At 38.8% G+C, this 18,953-nt stretch overlaps 2 protein-coding genes across 2 annotated transcripts in view; one reads left to right on the top strand and one right to left on the bottom strand.

The window, feature by feature from the left end:
* LOC129104810 (obg-like ATPase 1) overlaps positions 1-13,285 on the bottom strand; it is a 39,798-nt gene extending 26,513 nt beyond the window's left edge. The window contains exons 1-4 of the mRNA XM_054615657.1: positions 13,271-13,285; positions 13,074-13,162; positions 8,154-8,297; positions 6,741-6,868 (exon numbers count right to left, since the gene is read on the bottom strand). Coding sequence (XP_054471632.1) covers positions 6,741-6,868; positions 8,154-8,297; positions 13,074-13,162; positions 13,271-13,285 — 376 coding nt within the window. The remainder of the gene's footprint in view (positions 1-6,740; positions 6,869-8,153; positions 8,298-13,073; positions 13,163-13,270) is intronic.
* A 3,552-nt stretch (positions 13,286-16,837) lies between these two features.
* sp9 (sp9 transcription factor) lies at positions 16,838-18,733 on the top strand. The gene is made up of 2 exons (XM_054615867.1): positions 16,838-16,858; positions 17,435-18,733. The coding sequence occupies exons 1-2, from the start codon at positions 16,838-16,840 to the stop codon at positions 18,731-18,733; spliced, it is 1,320 nt and encodes a 439-aa protein (XP_054471842.1).
* Positions 18,734-18,953: the final 220 nt, after the last annotated feature.

Raw genomic sequence — 18,953 nt, 5'->3', positions numbered from 1 at the left:
CACATGCAGCGGAGGGAAGTTTATTTTTGTCATTGATTTGCAATGCAACATCACAGTTTTTTCTCAAGCATTACAAAACACGACATGAAGGCAGGTGCTAGGACCCAGCTGAGACTGTGTATATTTGTTATATAAGTGTGGTGTGGGAAGTGGGTTGTTTGCTTCTCAAAACTTTGCTACAACAGAGTGGATCATCGCTGAACATAAAAAAAAACAGATAGAGAAATAAAATGACACATTAATGCACAGTCAAAACAAGTTAATATTTGACCGAAATTGGCAATTGACTTTAACCTTGCATTTGCTCCCCCTTTGGTAAAGTAATTTTTCATCAGAAGTATTCATTTGACAAAAACAGTTGTCTGCATGATGGTACCTCAGCAGAAAACAACATTTCATACAGGCTTCTGAGGGCTTTGTACTAATATATAATTTTATACTCTATAGCAAATACTATTATTACCAGAATTACTGTCCAAAGATGTAACATGACAGTTGATGGATTAATATGAAACAAAAAATGTTCCAGCCATAATAAATGGGTTATGTATGAGGGCTAAACTTGTGAAAATGTTTGTTGAACAAAACTAATGTTGTTAAAAAAAGTGATAATGAAAAGCTAATTAGAACAGTGCATTGAACTACCATTACTGGAAACATATTGTTTTCTTTCCTTCTTTAAAATATGCTTTTTTGATCCCATAGATGTCCATGATCTGAGCTAAACTAGGCTCTTTGATCTGTTCAGCATACATTAAAAGGATAATCTGTTGATGTTTTATTTTTTTGTAAATCCAATGAAGAATCTACAAACAACAATAAATAAAGTCATCTTAATGAGTATTGCCTTTTTAACAAAAGCCAGGCAGAGTATTTCTCTGTGTCATATATCTTCATTGTTCAAAAAAGTGACTCGATTCTTCATGCCCCCTTTTTTTATATTGAGTCAATCCAACAAACACCATCCTTGTGCTGAAAATATTCACTACCGTTCCAAATGTGTATTAATCCGCTGCTGAAAATAGTCCCAAAAAATGCCAGTTTAAGATACATGTTCTTAATATATAGTGCCCTTGAGGGAGTTACTTAGACTCTTGTAAATAATATGAAATTCTATTTAGGTGCCATTTTTTTTCTTCAGTGGTGTAAACCTTTTCAAACTTGACAACATAAACATTCAAAACGGACCCCTTTTCCTGTTGCAATTTTTGTTAATGCAGTAGCTGACAGGAAGTAAACTTGGAAAATACTGTTGCCCTGGCAACAGAACAGCAATGAAAATGTCTATAGGCTATGGGAGGTCTAAAAATATTCCTTAAGTGTAAAGTCTGTTTCTGAGTAAGTACATTGAAAGATTCAAAAAATGTATGTATCCTTGTATGTGCACAGATACTTGGCCAATAAAGGTGATTATGGTTCTGAAATATTAGGTTTACTTAAGTGTTGTTAGTTCATTCTTTTGATAGGAAATTTTTGACGATAAAAAAGAGAACAAACTGTCTCATTTCATAGGGAGGAAAACTACAGTATGACATAAATTAATGACAGGAGAATCCACCTATAGACAGGTTAACACCGGTTTTAGTGAGTATTAGTGAAATAGATGAGATAATTTCTGTAATTTTAAGTATTTGTTGGACATACAAGATCACGTCACAATGATGAGGATATTTAAAAAAAACATGTCATAGTCATACCTTTGTGAATGTGTAAAATGATATGTACATGTTTTCAATATTTGTTTTCTATTTTCTGGTTCAGTTCTATATTTAGCACTAACAATTGTAAGTTACTATAGAGTGGTCCAGGGAGGACGTATTTTTGTAGGCCAACCCCAGAAGTTAGCATCACACTGGTTCCCTCAACATAAAATCAATGGAGTTCTTTCCATTGGATTGGATTTTGGTATATTGCAGAAAACAAGCTCTGTGGCAAACACAAGTTTATGATATTTTACAGAGTTTGTTTGGCAGGATAATGAAAATTAACACAGTTCTTATAAATTTTTCAAGCGTGAATGCAATCGGCAGAAGTAAAAAGCTAATGTTAGGCTATAGACGAACCAAACTGCGGTCGCATGAGTGCAAGTATAAACACAACGAGGCTGTGAAGGCTGAGTAGTCAGCGTCATGTTGTTATTGTAGTCTCATTTAGCCACTTGTTAGTGGCCGTCTTTATTTAAGCACTTTAAAGCTTCAACATTCCACTGAGGGGTATTTACTAATGTATTTGACATTATAGAACAAAAGGTTGAGCTTGTGTTGAGCAGAGACCTTATTTCGGGCATCTAAAAAAACCCATTCAAAAGACCCATTCAAAAAACTATTTATTTGATACAAGGGAAGTGAAGGTGTAAAGATTCATACTTATTTCTGTGTTTTAGGACTCTTTCCTTCAGCATTCTAATGGTTGTATAAATTGCAAAAAACAAAAAAAGAATAAATCACATCAACGCAACAACTGATTCAACAGCTGAAACGATGAGAGATTCACTCATTTCCTGATCTGTTAAGATAGTCACACACATGGAAGTCAAGGATCTAGGTGAGGTGTTCTGGATGTTTGTCAAGTTTGAGAATTTGTGAGTTGGTGAGTGATACGGCAGAACTCTCGGAGATCAGCCATTACTGGCGTCAGCGAGGAGGCAGGTTGGTCGTAAATCATCTCAGTCTGAATAGTCTGAATAGTAAATCCAGTTCATAACGCCTGGAGCTAAACAATCATTTTGATTTGTTCACTATAAGCGATTAGTATCATGTGGGCTGACGCCTTCATGATGCAACAACCAAACACAAATGCAATGTCCTACCAGATACAGCAAAGTGAAGCCAACTGATTTAATCACTCAGTCTTTATCATCAGAGTCAGATACTCATCAGGTAATGATGATTCATGTGGAAGTCACTGAGGATATTAGAGCTCTTTAGATAGTGAAAACTTTTAGAGGCGATTGACTAGGACTGATTTCTGGGTCAATTTGTTGACTGACTGACTTTGATTTGATCATATAAGCCCGGCCACCAACAACTGAAATAGACAAGTTAGCATTTTGCATCACTCCCCAAGTGTTTGACAGATTTGACGAGCTGCTGTTACCACAGCTACATCTACCGATTTGCATTTACTGTGAATTATTTGACTAAAAAAGTAATCCCTTCTTTGAAATAGAGACCTTTGCAGATTTTTTCGATCTTCTTAAGCACAATACTGCCAACACTGAATGAAAATTAGAAAACACCGGTGTTGTTAATAGCACTCTGTACTATGGTTAAAACTGCAATCAATGCACAATTTCACTGTCAATTTTTGTTGTTTAAAACAATAGACGTTTTGTTTTGTCCGACAAACAGTCAAAGAAATTCAAAGATAAAAGCAAAACCTCACATTTGAGAAGTTGGAACCAGCAAATGTTTGGAATAAATTGGTTGCTGATTAATTTCCAATCTACTAATTGATTGATAGACCAAATGTTTAAGTTCTATAAAGGATACAGCAATGTCTCTACTGCTCTATGGCAAAGTTCGTTTGTAAATGATCAGGTTTACGACCCTTAAAACTTCAACCATTATTTTACAAAATGAGAGAACTGTCTTGTGTCTGCTTCAGGCAGCAGAGGAGAGGGAAGAGCCTCAACTTAACGACGAGTTTAGGTTTTGAAAGCAGGAATATCACGGTGAGAGAAGAGTCTACGCCAAAAATAACAGCTACTTTCCAATCGGTTGCCCACAACCACAGCCAGCCTCTAAAGATACAGCATCCCAAGGATAGATTCTTACTGGGTGTCGCGCAACCGTAAATAAGTCTTCATTAGAAGTGAACCAGAGCATTCCTGCAGTGATGAGGGCGACACTGTGTGAGCATTGAAACATCTAATTGCTGGAAACCAAACATCTGGGAATAAGGCCAGGTGAGCTGGCAGTGTTGCTAGTGGGGAACAGAAGAGCAGATGAAGTAGAACATGTCTGTGTCTTGTCTCAGACAGCGAGGCGTTCCAGTCACTGAGGAAGCACTGGGAACACTTAGAAACCATTTTGTTATGAGACCCGGGAACACCAGCCATTCAATGGAATCAGCTTTCAGGATGCGCCGTAATAGTTGTTGGAAGGTATTCTTGAAAGAAAATCCACTGTTTACACAGGCTTTTCAAAGTCATTAGGGGTTGAAAAATATTCAAAACATGCACACCCCTGTGGGAATTTTGAGAGAGCAAGTGGAAAATCAAGTTAGACTACTCCCTAGAAACAGTCGAATCTTTTAAAGAGATGTAAATACACTATGTGGTAAGCTAATCCACCTTTGTAAAACCTGTTGTTCTCTATTCCTCAAAATTCCACCACTTCTTTACAAATGAATGTTACCCAATATAGGTAATATAAGACCATACAATCCAGAAAATCAAGCCTCAGGTCAATTGCTTGTGTCCTTAGTTTGCGCTCACAATCACTGCTTCATGTTACTAACGCTGACGACTCTCTGTAGTATCTTTATAAACCCTTCTGCTAATTCACAGACAGAAAATATACCACTCCAGAGATACGAAAGAGTGTGATCCACCCCCACAACCATATAATCAAGCTATATAAAAGTAGTTGCTTCAACACTGCAGTCTGCCTGACAGCAGATAGATATAATTACAAAACAAAACCAGCTATGTTTAATGGTTAACTTGTGAAACACACCACATTGTTTCTAAGGACTTCACAACAGTGGAAACAATGGCATGCCAAAGCAGAGAGACGTAAACACACACAGAGAAGAAGCTTTCGATCTTCCTATTTATGACTGTTGAGGATGTTTGTCTTCTTTGTGTGACTAGAAACAAAAGAGTTGGTTTAGAGAGAGGATATACATTTGGCCCATATGAAAGGAACTGTGGGTGTTAAACCATGTACATATTGATATTAAAAATACATATAACCCACATAATGATTTATGTTTCTCATCCTGTTAAGTAGTCTCTCAAAAAGTGAACAAATCAAAATAATATTTTGGACATTCTGATAACACTTTAAAATAAAATATGTAAAACTTTAAAAGAATAAAGTTGACATATATATGTTTTTCTTAATGTGAAATCTCATGAAAAGACCAAAACCAACAATTAACTGAACAAATTGCATGTATGTGATATAACTGATTCCCCTGTGCCATAGACCACTATTGTTGCACAAAAACTATTAAAAAACAAGTCAGCCAACGACATCGTTACTCTGGTTGACACGTTTCTTCATTACCTTGAAAATGGGCACAGTAGTTTATGTTGAGTCAATCCCAAATACATCCTGCAGCTGTAAAGATGCACTATTGCACCAAATATGTATTAATCTGCAGTTAAAAATAGTCCCAAACAAATACACTATAAACTCCTGTTAAAAATAACAGAATATTACATATCCTTCTTTTTTGTTTAAAAATAACAACTAAATATTTATGACCCGTCTTAAAAAGCCAAAAACGTATTGAAAAACAGGCTAACACATTGTTGGTTTAAACTTTTTTAAAGGGTTTTGTTTACATTCAGAAGAAAAGATAGAATAACACCATCTTTATCCTTAAACTTAAATTGTACCAAAAGTAATTAAAAACTGAACTGATGGACCTGTTTATCTCACCTCACATGAATTGTCCACTCTGTAAATCATTACTTAGTCTTAGAGTGGGTGGTCTTCCATTCTACTTCTCACAAACTACAGAGTCAAAGGCTATTTGAAAACTATGCACCACTGACAAGTGATTACTTTTATCCGAGCACAGAGACAATTTAGGAACAATATAGCGAAATGGCCTTAATCTTAACCCTTTCTATACCGTTAATCCATGTCTGCCATCACTGCCTCTCTAATCAGAGCTCCTTTCACAAACTGGGAAAGTCAATAAGAGCATACAATCAGTAAACAAATTCAGCTATTTTTAAAAGGCCTCTGAAGTCATTACACTTTCAGTAATTTGAATGATTCTAGCATGTAACACTTTAATTGTGTTAGACAAAGACCATGTCAGAGACACAGAGTAACTTGAGGGAGACCTGTAAAGAAATTTGCAACTTATCTCAGGGAGGGACAGAATGGCAGAAATCTGCTGAGATAATCACATTTCTACATTCAGAAAGTCACAGAAGGCAGTATTCAGAATCATTCCAAATAAATATTATTTATATTAGCCACTATTATTATTGTCAACAGTATTATAAGCAGTGGCAATAGTATTTATTAATCATTGCTATACCCATTATTTGAAATGTATGCAGGATTTAAAAAACAAAAAGGAAAAGAAAAAGAAACCTTGATCCTGACAATATGTTTATCAATAACTGACTTAGCTCCACTGTACTCAAACTAAATCAAAAATGGCATTAGGAGTCTTATCACAATATTATGTGGTGCACCTTCTGTTCTGTCTTGATATGTTTCCAACCCTCAAAATATGCTACTGATTGTGTGAAGCATAAACTAGTCACAGACCTTCTCACTTCTGAGATGCCCATTCAGGGAGCCTCCCAGTAGGAATGTGAGGTTTGATCTGCCTTAATTAATCCTGACTGTTGTGTTGATCTTGGCACACACAACACAAGGTGCCCTACTAGCACAACTATGGCCTTTGCTTTAAAACAGCCTTTGCTGGGTCTATTTAGTGTGACCAAATGTTGAAGATGCAACCGCTTTAGCTACAGTTTAAAATACTGTGATATGCTGATGATATGAATTTCTATAAGCGAGAACAACCGTCAACCTGTGACTCACGTGTCATGTGGAAGATGCTGTCACAGGCACTGATATGTGACAGGAAGGCATTTCCCAGGCCTTGGCCAGCATGAGCACCTTTCACCAGGCCAGCAATGTCAACAACATTAAGGAATGCTGGGATTTTGCTGCAACCCAGGAAGTAAAAGAAAAAAAGGTCAGATATGTAAGACTTAAAACATTTTAAATTTTATTTTAACGAGAATAGAAACTGCTTGTATTGTGCTACAATCAAATTCAACAGTCCTGTAAAAAGAACAAAAACTTGGAATTTTAATTGTGCAAAATTAAACAGTGGTTTGTGATGTTGCTGTATTCTTATGCATTCGATTGCACGATGTTTTCAACAGTTTGCTCACCCATATTTGTAAAATTGGTAGACAATATATATGTTTGTTTTATACAAAACTCTCTCTCAAATTATAGCCACAAAATGTGCCATAGAGTTCAGTCAACACTAAAATAACTGAAGAACCCTTAACACAAAGTGGACATCTTAAGAGTTAAGGGTTATTATACATTTTTCTTATTTTAAACATATCCCATGAAAGAAAACAAAACCACTATTGTTTTAATCCATCTCTCAATACTTTATGTCACAAACTGTAAATCTGTCAAAACTGATAATTTAAGAAACACCAACAAAAAAAACCCCAACAGGCTCAGTAAATTCATAAAACAGTTGGGCAGTTTTTAGTAAGTTTTATTCAAACAGATGTAAAGGGTTCATTTGAGGGGGAGAAGTTGTACATTAATACACATTTGTATTGACTCAATATAAACAACAATGTCCGTGTTCACAGAAGAATCAATTCATTGTTGGTGTTGGTCTTTCATTGGATTTTATACATATTACAGAATAATAGATAATAAGAATGATGTAGAATACCACCAGGTTTATCATGAGAGAGGTAGGTAGGTAGACAACTGGGTATTGTAGAGACATTTTTATCTTTATGGTTGCTGGTTTATTTATTTATTATAGAGAAATCTGTTCTGCGTGTAATTGAAGTAACACTATAGAGAATATACAACATAAGAAGGATACAATTGTGTACAAGCAAATTAGTGAGATTCACTGAATGCAGGAGCGTAGTGCTTCATGCACTGAAATGCTATTCAACATACCGATTCTTGTCAGTCAAAAAAGGACATCTCTCTAGTACTGTAAAGCCCAACAAATGTGAATTCAGCCTGCTTTAACAGCCTCTTTAAATGTGTATGATAACCAGGTGTTGGAGGTTTAGATGCTTCAGGATTTTACCTTAACAGAAAACTTTGGCGTACAACAGCATTGTAACTGACAGCTACATGTCAACAACATTGTTACATTTTTTCTCATACCTATTGCAAGGAGACCGAGCGACTACAGATCTGAAGTGTGAATAATAGGTCAACGATGAGACCCCATACCTGGGAGGTTTGTGGAATTGGCAGAGGAAATCATAGCGTTCATCTGGAATGGGCACTCTGCTTTCATTTGGGTCAATGGTGCAGAAGGGGAAATTTTCAGCCGCAGCCTGACTCTTTGTCAACACGTTGAAAAAGGTTGACTTCCTGGAAATAAAAAACAGCAGTGAGGTCAATCCATCTAAAAGTGCTGGTGTGCAGAACCTGATGGTTCGATAGTATGATCCTGAAACACGAAAAATTATACGAGATTGGCTTTTTTATTTTCTGCACAGGAAGGAAAAGGTTATACTAATGGACAGAATATTTGAGGGCTTGAACCAAACATACTATATGAAATACTTTGCCCAATTACAAGGTCAGATAATCCCATAATAGATCAATTGCACATGGGATCGAGGGGCAAATTACATTTCTGATAGATCTCTGCTGTTGAACGGGATCAGCCAAATGCCACCCCATGTTGTGATCACAGAGAGATTTATTTTCTATGGCGCAAGAAGCAGCTGAAGTGTTCTTCGAAATCTACAGACAGTGGCAAGTGTCTAAGAGTAATGATGGCGTGGCAATTAACTATAATCCAGGACTTTCCCTTTTTATCCCATCACTCGGTGCTTCACATTGAAATTATTGTTTGTTACGTCCTTTAGGCAAGAAATTGCTCAAGATTGCTAAAGTGCATGCATTAATTCCTTATATAAAGCTAAATTGTTTCTCTAACATACTTGAGGGCTATTCTTGGGTCACCTTGGGGGAAAAAAGGAAAGACAGTCCACAGTAACATTACAACCATCATCAGGTGTAAAGATGTTCTCAATGATTACACAGCAAATTACTTACATACGTACAGATAAGAGTATAATATGCTGGTTGATGGGTGAAGTGATGTGTATGAGCAGACAGATTCCAGTGTGATTTTCCACAGGTGGGTGGCAGATACTCCTTCTTATAGGGAGGTGAGATATATAGATTACTGGGCCAAATATCAACTTAAAACCTTGGACTGGGTTTACTATGAAGACTAGTTACAGTCAAAAAATATTGTAGAATACAATGAATACATGAAGATTGAGCAAACTCCAATGGCTAATGAAGACTGAGAAGGGCGTAAAATCTTCAGTTAATATAAATTTGCCTATTCACCATTACACATTTTTAATAGAAATCGGAAAAGGGAAAAATTTGTCACACTTATACTACAAAGCAATTCAGTAAATCGGTGGTTATAAATTGTTGTCAATAATGAACAGTTGTGGCCTGAAATCAAAATCTGTCCTTCTAACAAAGAGAAAGAAAAAAATACAAAGTATAGCTGGAAGAGGAGAATGATAAGGAAGACAACTGTACAGTCAATGCACACTTCATTTAAATTTGGGAATTTACTAATCTTTCCCTTAACGCACACCTTTTCATAGAAAGATTAATTTCACCATAGGGTTAGCAGCAAACATCAAAACTTGTGGCTGAACATTTGGTAAATGTATCTGTATATGTTTCTACCAGTATCAAAATATACTAGATTGTTTTTGTGGTGGAAAGGCTTGATAAACTTAATCAACTGTGGTATCAGTTTTATACATATATATACATACATACATACATACATACATACATACATACATACATACATACATACATACATACATACATACATACATACATACATACATACATATATATAAATGTTTATAAATTTGGAGCGTTTAAGTAATTATTTAGAGATTGTTGAATGTTCACTTTTGAATCTTAGTTTAACTTTTTATTGATTTAAAATTAACTTGAAAACTGGCTACTTGTCAGAAAAATCCAGTCATAAACGACATCTAGTTAACTCCAAGTCCAGTCTCGCATCTCGTACGGTTGGATTCCTACCTGTGGCCCTTTGCTGTGTGTCATCCCCCTCCCCGCTCAAATAAAGGCAATAAAACCCATAAAAACAAAATTTAAAAATGAATAAGAATTCCTCAACTTGAGTCAGTGTGTCCAATAAAGGGTTAAGTTGACAAGACTAAACTTTTTGTGCCTTTGAGCAGAAAGAGAACATGTGCTGGTCTAAGAGTAGAAATAGCTGTTAGATTGGCTGAATCACACTCTCAAGTTTCCCATGTGTGTGAAGAATGGTCAGTTACGCCCAACTAACAGCAGGCTGGCATTTGAACATGGTTCATTCATGAAGAAACCATGGGAGGGTTGGCAAGTTGTACTTTGACACAAATGTGGTATGGCAGGCCACCACCTCAATGAGTTCTACTACTTATATCCCCCAAAAATGTTGGTTTTGCTAGGGTAAGAAATTAAAACAATGGACTCTAGAGAGTCGGATCCTTGTGAAATGAGCTCCAAAATTCTAGCAAAACAGCTAAAATACATTACATGTAGAAGCACAAACTGTTGAGATGAATTAATCTGCATCATCAATATCCAGTATGTGAATATATAACAACACGAGTGCTGCAAAAAAATACCTTCAGCCTGTCTCTACAGTTTATTTATTTAAAGTGGCCCTATTATGCTTTTCCACTTTTTCCCTCTTCTTTAGTGTGTTATGTATATTTTTGTACATGTAAAAGGTCCATAGAGAGTAAAACCTGAAGTCCACGCCTAAAAGGAGTTACCCTCCCCCTCAGAAGCTCCTGAGCTGCCTGAAACGGCTCGAATGAATTCTCTCCTTCACTTCCGTGACTTTGTGAGGTCATAATGTTACGGAAGTGACGTAAAACTCCTTCCGGCTAGTTTGGCCCGCCCTCAAACAACAAAAGAGAGACACTCTGGATGAAGAGTTTTTTGAAATGTGAAACATTGACCAATCACAACAGAGTGGGCTAGCTGACCAATCAGGGCCGACTTTGCTTTCTTGAGGGAGGAGCAAGCGTTTCAAGCATTTCAGAGAGAGGGTGTGAAGAGGTGCTGCAGGACAGCCAGGATGAGAAAAACAAGGCGGATTATGAGCATTAACACATGTAAACATGTTGTAACTATAACTTAGCATAATAGGGCCCGTTTAAAACAATATCTGTGGCTTACAGTTCACATAAACTGAATAACGTCTCGACATCATGGGCTTTTCTATCCCTTCAAAACCTGCAGTTTTCAGCTCTTACAAAACTTTCTACGCTTCTTGAAAACAACAGTTCGGCTGAAAATGACTCAAAATGTTTTAAGGAGCTGCAAAAAGATGAGAACCTGCCAGCTAAGCAGAAGATAACCTATAACTGTGGCCCTTCCTGTAGCTCAAGGGAAAGTCATGTAGGGTCTGCCCTGTGATTACACTCTGTCACGGATGTTGCTGAAGGTCTTGGTAGATGCTGACAAGGTGGATTTGTCCGACATGCAGACAGTGTGTCAGCCTGCTCACACACACTGTGGCCATGTAGTTCAGAATCTTGTCAAGTTGTCCACCTTACTGATAAAAATCTCTCACAGACTGAGCAACTCTTTGACTCTTAGGTCTAGAGAAATCAAATATTCTTCAAGTAACTCACACTTTTTCATTTCTACATTAATTCATTGTGTTTTATTACATGGTTTCATTGAATAACAAGAATTTTAAAACAACTCAATTAGACTTTTACATACTCCTCAATTCCTGTGTCAATGCTTGAATGTCTTTAAGGTAAAAAAGCATATATTATATAGAAGAAACAGACAATATACGGGACTCCCTTTTACATTCTGCAACTTATTCTCATTTGGTTTTCAACTCGCATTCCTTAAGTTTGTTGTGCTATAGCATTATGTTTAGCTAGCTTACGTTATAATTGCAAAAGACAAAATCATATCTTGCACATTAGAATACTTTTGTAGTTGTAAAGTGCCATTCCATTCTTAAATTCTGTTTGTGTTTTTCTGTCGGTAACAATTTGATTAAGCGTAAAATGGGAGTTGACTCCACCAACTACGGGCAAGTGGCCATGCTGACATGCAGGTTAGGTGAACTGGAAACTCCAAGTTACCAGATATATGAATGTGATAGTGACTGTATGTAGTATGTGGTGGACCGGAGAGGTGTCGAGGATGTACCCTGACCTTTGACCGGTGCATGAGTGCTAAGTGGGTATTTAACAGCAACGGACAATAGGGTTTGTTAATGCTTTTCATTCATTTAACGATCTTCTCTGCATTCATAGTAGAGTGGCAGGTTCATGTTTGCTTGCCAGTTTTATACAAATGTAGATGGATCATTACACATACTTATCAATAAAATGTCAAATGGAATTAAGCTATTTTGTCTAACTGAAAATATTGCTGCTTTGATCATGAAACCTACGATCATGAAAACAATACAGGATACACACAAATTATTTAACTATCAAAACTGTGATTTTTGACGTACTACATTTCTTTAAAGTCACAGGTTACCCTTATCTGCTAGAACATCCTAAACAGGTTATGTTTGAAGCATTTTGTAAAGTTTGAGCAGCTAACACACTATTATTTAGACAAAAGAAGATGCAGGAAAGGAAAGAAAACGCTCTTGTAGGGAACAAGTGGTTCCAGACACTAAACAGCCTGAGGTACCCTCCACTGCTTGTTAAGGAACACTGAAATTTTTTACTTGGACGGTCATCTAAGTAGCAGAATTTTATGGCTCTCTGGCTATTATCTACATCCTAACCATGTACATCATGCAGCATACCTTTTTGCTTGTTTCAGTATAAAGTGTGGCATGAACAATGGGAGAAAACTCAACTCAAAGTCTGAAGTTGTCTGTCTATCTAAATACACAAGTTTTTTTAAATCTAATTTCTCCTCTTTAGTCATGCACTCTACCGTACTCAGCTTACATCCAGCCTTACATGCTTTTATATTTATGGTATCATGGCAGGCAGGCATAGTTCAGATGTAGACAGAGCACATGCTGGTCCATGCAGTGTGAATGGAGAGAAAGCGACACTATCTATTAAAGAAAAACCCTTTACTTACCCGACATTGGGCAGGCCGACGACTCCTATTTTCAATGAGGTGCCAAACCTTCCAATCAGTGGCGTCTTTCCTGCATCCTCTCCCTTTCCCTAATAACGACAATGTGGAGATGTCTGCAGTCAGAGCGAGCCAAATACCATTACATAATCTACAATGCATGCTCAATTTCAAATCGAGCTATTCCTCATAACCTGCACCTTTTTTGGAGCCATTTCCAACTGTTACACTTTCACAACAGCTCGGCAAATCAGAGAAAACACCACATTCATTGACAGGAAAATGTGCTAAGCTAAGTCCTCAGATGTAACCAGTCGACTGCACTTCAACTGGCTCGCTTCCCCGCACTCAAAATAGAACATAGAGCCTTTTGGAAATGAAAGTTGACACTGCAAGCTGGCAAGCTGACATGAACTTCCAAATTTAGCTGTCGATAGTGTCGATGTAGGTTGATGAGCTGCTGAGAGATCAATCTTACATTCAACTGTTGGTTGAAATGTGTGTATTGAAAGTGTAGTTAATCTTTATCAGAGCCTTGACTGTGTTGTCATCAGCTGCCTGCTTTCTATTAACATTTGAATCATTCACTTGGCAGTCATCTAACTGAAGACATCCAGAAGTTGCATCTCCATACTGACAGTTCAGAGCAATTTTGCCATTTTCCCCTTGTGTTACAGTTTATAGACTTCCTTCAGCAATAATACTCTTTTGTCAAGTTGCTTTTTTCCCAGTGCACTTTAATGTATATCAATTATATTTCCATGCTGTTGTGTCTTATTACCTGCCAGCAAAATAAACAATGACCTGGCAACCTTAAAGTGCAAGAACAAACTCATGGGAAACGGCAGATGAGACACAGACATTATCATTTGAAGCCACGAACAACAAATACAGTTTATTATAATCATCTTTCATAAGGGACCAGAATATTACAACCCAAAAATATCTGTAAGAAAAGGAAGATATTGTAAATGAAAGCATCTTGACAAAATCTTTATACTTGTGTCCCATTATTTCTATTCAGTGAGCTTCCACTGATGATACAAGTGTAATGGTCAGACAACACTGTACAGCTTCAGCGCCACAGGAAAAAAGTAAAACATCCTTGCACTCCCGGTTGCCTTCAACCCCCCTTTGAGAGAAACAGGTGTAGCCACATGAGCACACAAAATTACAACAATTAGTTAAATGTCCTCAAATAAACTTCGCTCAGCAGAAATACAAATTAAAGCACACAGGGGCACAACCAAAAACCATCGGCCAATCCAGCAGCCTGTCTGGTTTAACACGCAGAAAATGAGGCTCTAATAATCTGGATTTGAGGCAAGTGAGGCTGGCTTTGTAGAAGGAATTCAAATGAATAGGTCTGAATTAATCATTTATCTTTTGTTGATGGATGCACCCCCACTTAGACTCATCACAATAGATGCAGAGCGTTTTGTTCGACCAAATAAATCATTCCCATTGTTTAAGGTACATTGATCAATCTAATGGCTTGTAATGGGCTCCTAATTGCCACAGAGAAGTGCTCACGAATGGAGTCCAGAATTACAGATCCGACTCAAAATTCTCACTTGAATGACAAGGCGAGATCATGTTCTCCTCTTTTGTCCCAAGTAAACACCGTCTGAAAAATCACTATTATTTTATTATTCTAGGTTAATCTGACAAACACATTTACTTCCAAATAAATTCAAGTTATATATATATAAAGACATTTATTAGTGCATAAAGCAGATTTCTAGGCATATTTCTTTGTTAGGATCTTTATTCCAATCTGAACGGTCACACTGCTCCTTTATTAAGTTATCATAGCCTGTACAACACAATACTCATGCAAGAAAATTTACACTTGATCAAACGTACAGAAGACTGTAAAGACATGTTTTTAAATGCAAACTTAATTAAAGGGCTAATTTATTTTCCGATTTTTTTAATATTATGAAAGTGTAATAGAAAAAAGCCTTTACATACTGCGTTTATTTTCATTTAACGCTCGAATTAATATGGCTTCTTTAGCAACAATCAACTGTATTTATGTAGAATAGACATTTAATACTGTTAACAGCACTCAGCCAAATTGTCATGATTGCAAAAAATGATTCAATTTTCTTTGTGGCGCTGAGTATTTGATTAGGATGATTTTTTATTCACCCCTCTAAAGGTGGTGGTTTTAAAGCAAAAAGAGTATTTGAACAAATTGCGCCTGTGTTGACTGGCAGCATTCATGCTCTATAATGGAGCATTATTTGCCCGTTTTGAATACTGTAATGCACATCTTTCGGTCAAGCCTTTCTCTGGAAAATTGCTTTAACTTTTAAAGGGATGATGGTTCACGTCAGAGCAGGTCAATTTTACATTGCACCATTATCCCTGGGCGTTCTAACAAGCTATGGGATATGTGGGCTTATTGAATTGTTATATTAAAAGGGAGAAAAGAAAAAGTCGGGAGCTACGGCAAATGGTTGAAACGCGGCATCCTCTTAATTGTCCACAATTTAATAAATGAGTGATTATATAAGAATACAATTTTATTTCTAGGAAACAAGACAGGCACCGTGGCTCCTGTTAAAGCAGTTTAATGGAGATGACTGGCGGCCTCACAACAGGCATCGCCTGGAAGAGGAAACTTTTTACGCCCATGAAATAGTTGTCTTTTTAGACACATCCACTCCACGCCCTGATAAAGTAAGCTGTCATTTTTAATTAACCCCTCACCTGCACCCCCCCCCAAAAAAGTAAGCAGGGAGGGACGGGATGGCCGCGCGTGAACTCAACCACAAGCACGAGCGCAGACGCACGTATATTTCTGACTGGAAGTAAACAAACTATAAGTTAGTTGATCCATAGCGAGTCATGAATGGATTGTCCTTCATGTGTTTGTGGACAACTCGTTAGTTCATAAATGATAAATGATTGGAGCAGTGAGGTCCGTGCTGTCAGGCCTTTGTCTAGACTTCTTCACTAAACTTAATCCATCTGTGATTTTCCAATATGAACACCAGCACTTTAAGAATTTAAGATGGAGCATATAGCCCCAGTTGTTTTCCCCACGAGCATTAACTGTAGCGTGCCTAACACAGCAGCAGCAGCAGCAGCATCAGCATCATGCACTGTTATAACTGATATAAAGGCATCGGGAGCAACAGCGTCCCCTCACCTTGTCCAAGACACTATGTGCTTAAATGGCTACAATTGTCAATGACGTGTTGCGCATGATCTGAATATTGAAAAATCAAGAAAAAGGGAAACCTGGAGCTGCACAGTGTCACCGCAAATCCGCAAACGCTTTAAAATGAGTGAGAAGCTTACCTTTAGGAGAACTGACGCGCGAACTCAATTCTGCAATGAAAAGAGACATTGAGCTTTCGTGTGAGAATACACTACATAAAAAAAAAATAAAAAAAAATAACTGTATGCATTAAAAAAAGAAAAGAAAAAATCCAAATCTTGTCTTGTATGACAGTCTGAGCAGAGAGGCTGCACAACAGATGATTGACGGTGGGGTCTGTGGTGTTTCTGTCTGCGGTCGGGGCTCTCATTGGCTGACTTCTTCCACAGCCAGAAACGCGGCCATCCGATTGGCTGCGCGTCCTCGCCAGCTGTACTTCAAAGAACAGGCTCTTCTACAACTAGGTAGTTGTTGGGAGCCGCGAGCCAAGAGAGAAACCGTGTGACCTGAGTCAAACACGGCGAGTCTCAATCAAAATTGGAGCCGTACAGCATTGAAATCGCGAAACACTCTCATCACAGCACAGACCCTGGATATGGCAACGTCTATACTTGGGGTGAGTCCGACTTTACATCTATATGAACAAGTTGTGCGTAAAGTTGTCGTAGGCTGCTGTTTGTTTGCTTGCTTGCTTTCAAGTTTGCAGTTATTGTTCCCCCCCTACTGTGAGATTTAGGATTACCTACTTTTCCTCCTTTATCATTATACACAAACAGTTAAATGCCGATAAAGGCATCTAGATCAGTGTTTTTAATCGCTGTGTATATATTCACACAACAAATCCCTGACGCAGTTCATAATCTGAGAAAGTTTGTAAAAAAAATGTTGCTTGCTTAAAAACACGCTCCACCCTTCACTCCAAACACATTTAATTCAGCTCCGATGCTACTTTTAATATTACAGTTGTTATCATTTAGGCTATTTATATTCAAGGCCTGTTTTTTTTGTCTGCTTCCCAAATATCCAGATTTAAACGAAACATCTGTCTGCAACATTTGTTGTTGCCCGTTTTAAGTAAAACTTTTGTGTGTGTGTGTGTGTGTGTGTGTGTGTGTGTGTGTGTGTGTGTGTGTGTGTGTGTGTGTGTGTGTGTGTGTGTGTGTGCGTGTGCGTGTGTGTGTGTTTGTTCCAGGAAGAGCCACGGTTTGGAACTACACCTCTAGCTATGCTGGCTGCAACTTGCAACAAAATTGGCAACACCAGTCCTCTGACAACTTTACCCGACTCCAGCGCTTTCTCCAAAGGTGGATTTCATCCGTGGAAGAGATCCTCCTCCAGCTGTAACTTGGGATCCAGTCTGCCCGGTTTCACAGTCGCAACCAGCCGCGCGTCGTCAGGACTAACGCCGACCAGCGGCACAGGCAACAGCGCCTTCTGCCTCGCCTCCACCTCCCCGACCTCGTCTGCGTTTTCCACAGACTACAGCGGTCTGTTTTCCAACTCTGCGGGAGTCCCGTCCCAAGAGTCCGGCCAGTCAGCGTTCATATCCAAAGTGCACACCTCCGCAGAGACTCTTTACCCCCGGGTCGGGATGGCGCATCCGTACGAATCGTGGTACAAGTCCGGTTTCCACTCGACCATCTCTGGCGATGTCACCAACGGTGCGTCCTCGTGGTGGGACGTCCACACTAACCCCGGCTCGTGGCTGGATGTCCAGAACCCCGCAGGCACCCTCCAGACCTCGCTGCACTCCGGGACGCCTCAAGCCATCCACTCCCAGCTGAGCGGCTACAACCCGGACTTCTCCTCGCTGACGCACTCTGCGTTCAGCTCCACTGGGATCAACCCCAGCGCGTCTCATCTACTGTCCACCAGCCAGCACCTGTTAACGCAGGACGGCTTCAAAACAGTCATCCCCACCTACACGGACGCTTCTGCCGCCAACGCCATGATTTCTGGGGGCAGTTCAGGAATAAGTAGCTCCTCGAGGTCGTCCCGGCGGTACTCCGGCAGAGCAACATGTGACTGTCCGAACTGCCAGGAGGCCGAGCGGCTGGGACCCGCCGGGGCCAGTCTGCGCAGGAAGGGACTGCACAGCTGCCACATTCCCGGCTGCGGCAAAGTGTACGGCAAGACATCTCACCTCAAGGCGCACCTGAGATGGCACACCGGAGAGCGGCCTTTTGTCTGCAACTGGCTTTTCTGCGGCAAAAGGTTCACTCGGTCCGATGAGCTCCAGAGACACCTTCGCACCCACACCGGAGAGAAACGGTTCGCTTGCCCGGTTTGTAACAAGCGCTTTATGCGGAGTGACCATTTGAGCAAGCACATCAAAACGCACACGGCCGGTGGAGGAGGCAAACGGGGCAGCGACAGTGACACCGACACCAGTAACCTGGAGACCCCGAGGTCCGAGTCCCCAGAACTTATTTTGGATGGGGTCAATCCTAGAATCACTGTTAAGGATCCGTCTCCTCAAGACGAGCCCTAATGAGGCTGCTTCACCACCTCCACCCAAAAAAAAAAAAAAAAAAAAAAAAAAAAAAAAAAAAAAATCAAAACCAGATTCAAAACTGCACAGCATTGAAAACGGGTCTTATATGAAAGACAATAAAAAGGAGAAAATATTTCAAGAAGCGATTGCAAAGTCTTAAAAAATATATTCTCCAAAGTCGTAACGAGTATTTCATTCGTAAATCCATCAAAAGAAA

This window comes from Anoplopoma fimbria, chromosome 16, assembly GCF_027596085.1.
Source record: "Anoplopoma fimbria isolate UVic2021 breed Golden Eagle Sablefish chromosome 16, Afim_UVic_2022, whole genome shotgun sequence".
Taxonomy (NCBI): Eukaryota; Metazoa; Chordata; class Actinopteri; order Perciformes; family Anoplopomatidae; genus Anoplopoma; species Anoplopoma fimbria.
Note: the sequence above shows the minus strand (reverse complement) of the source record. Positions and strands in the feature narration are given on the sequence as shown.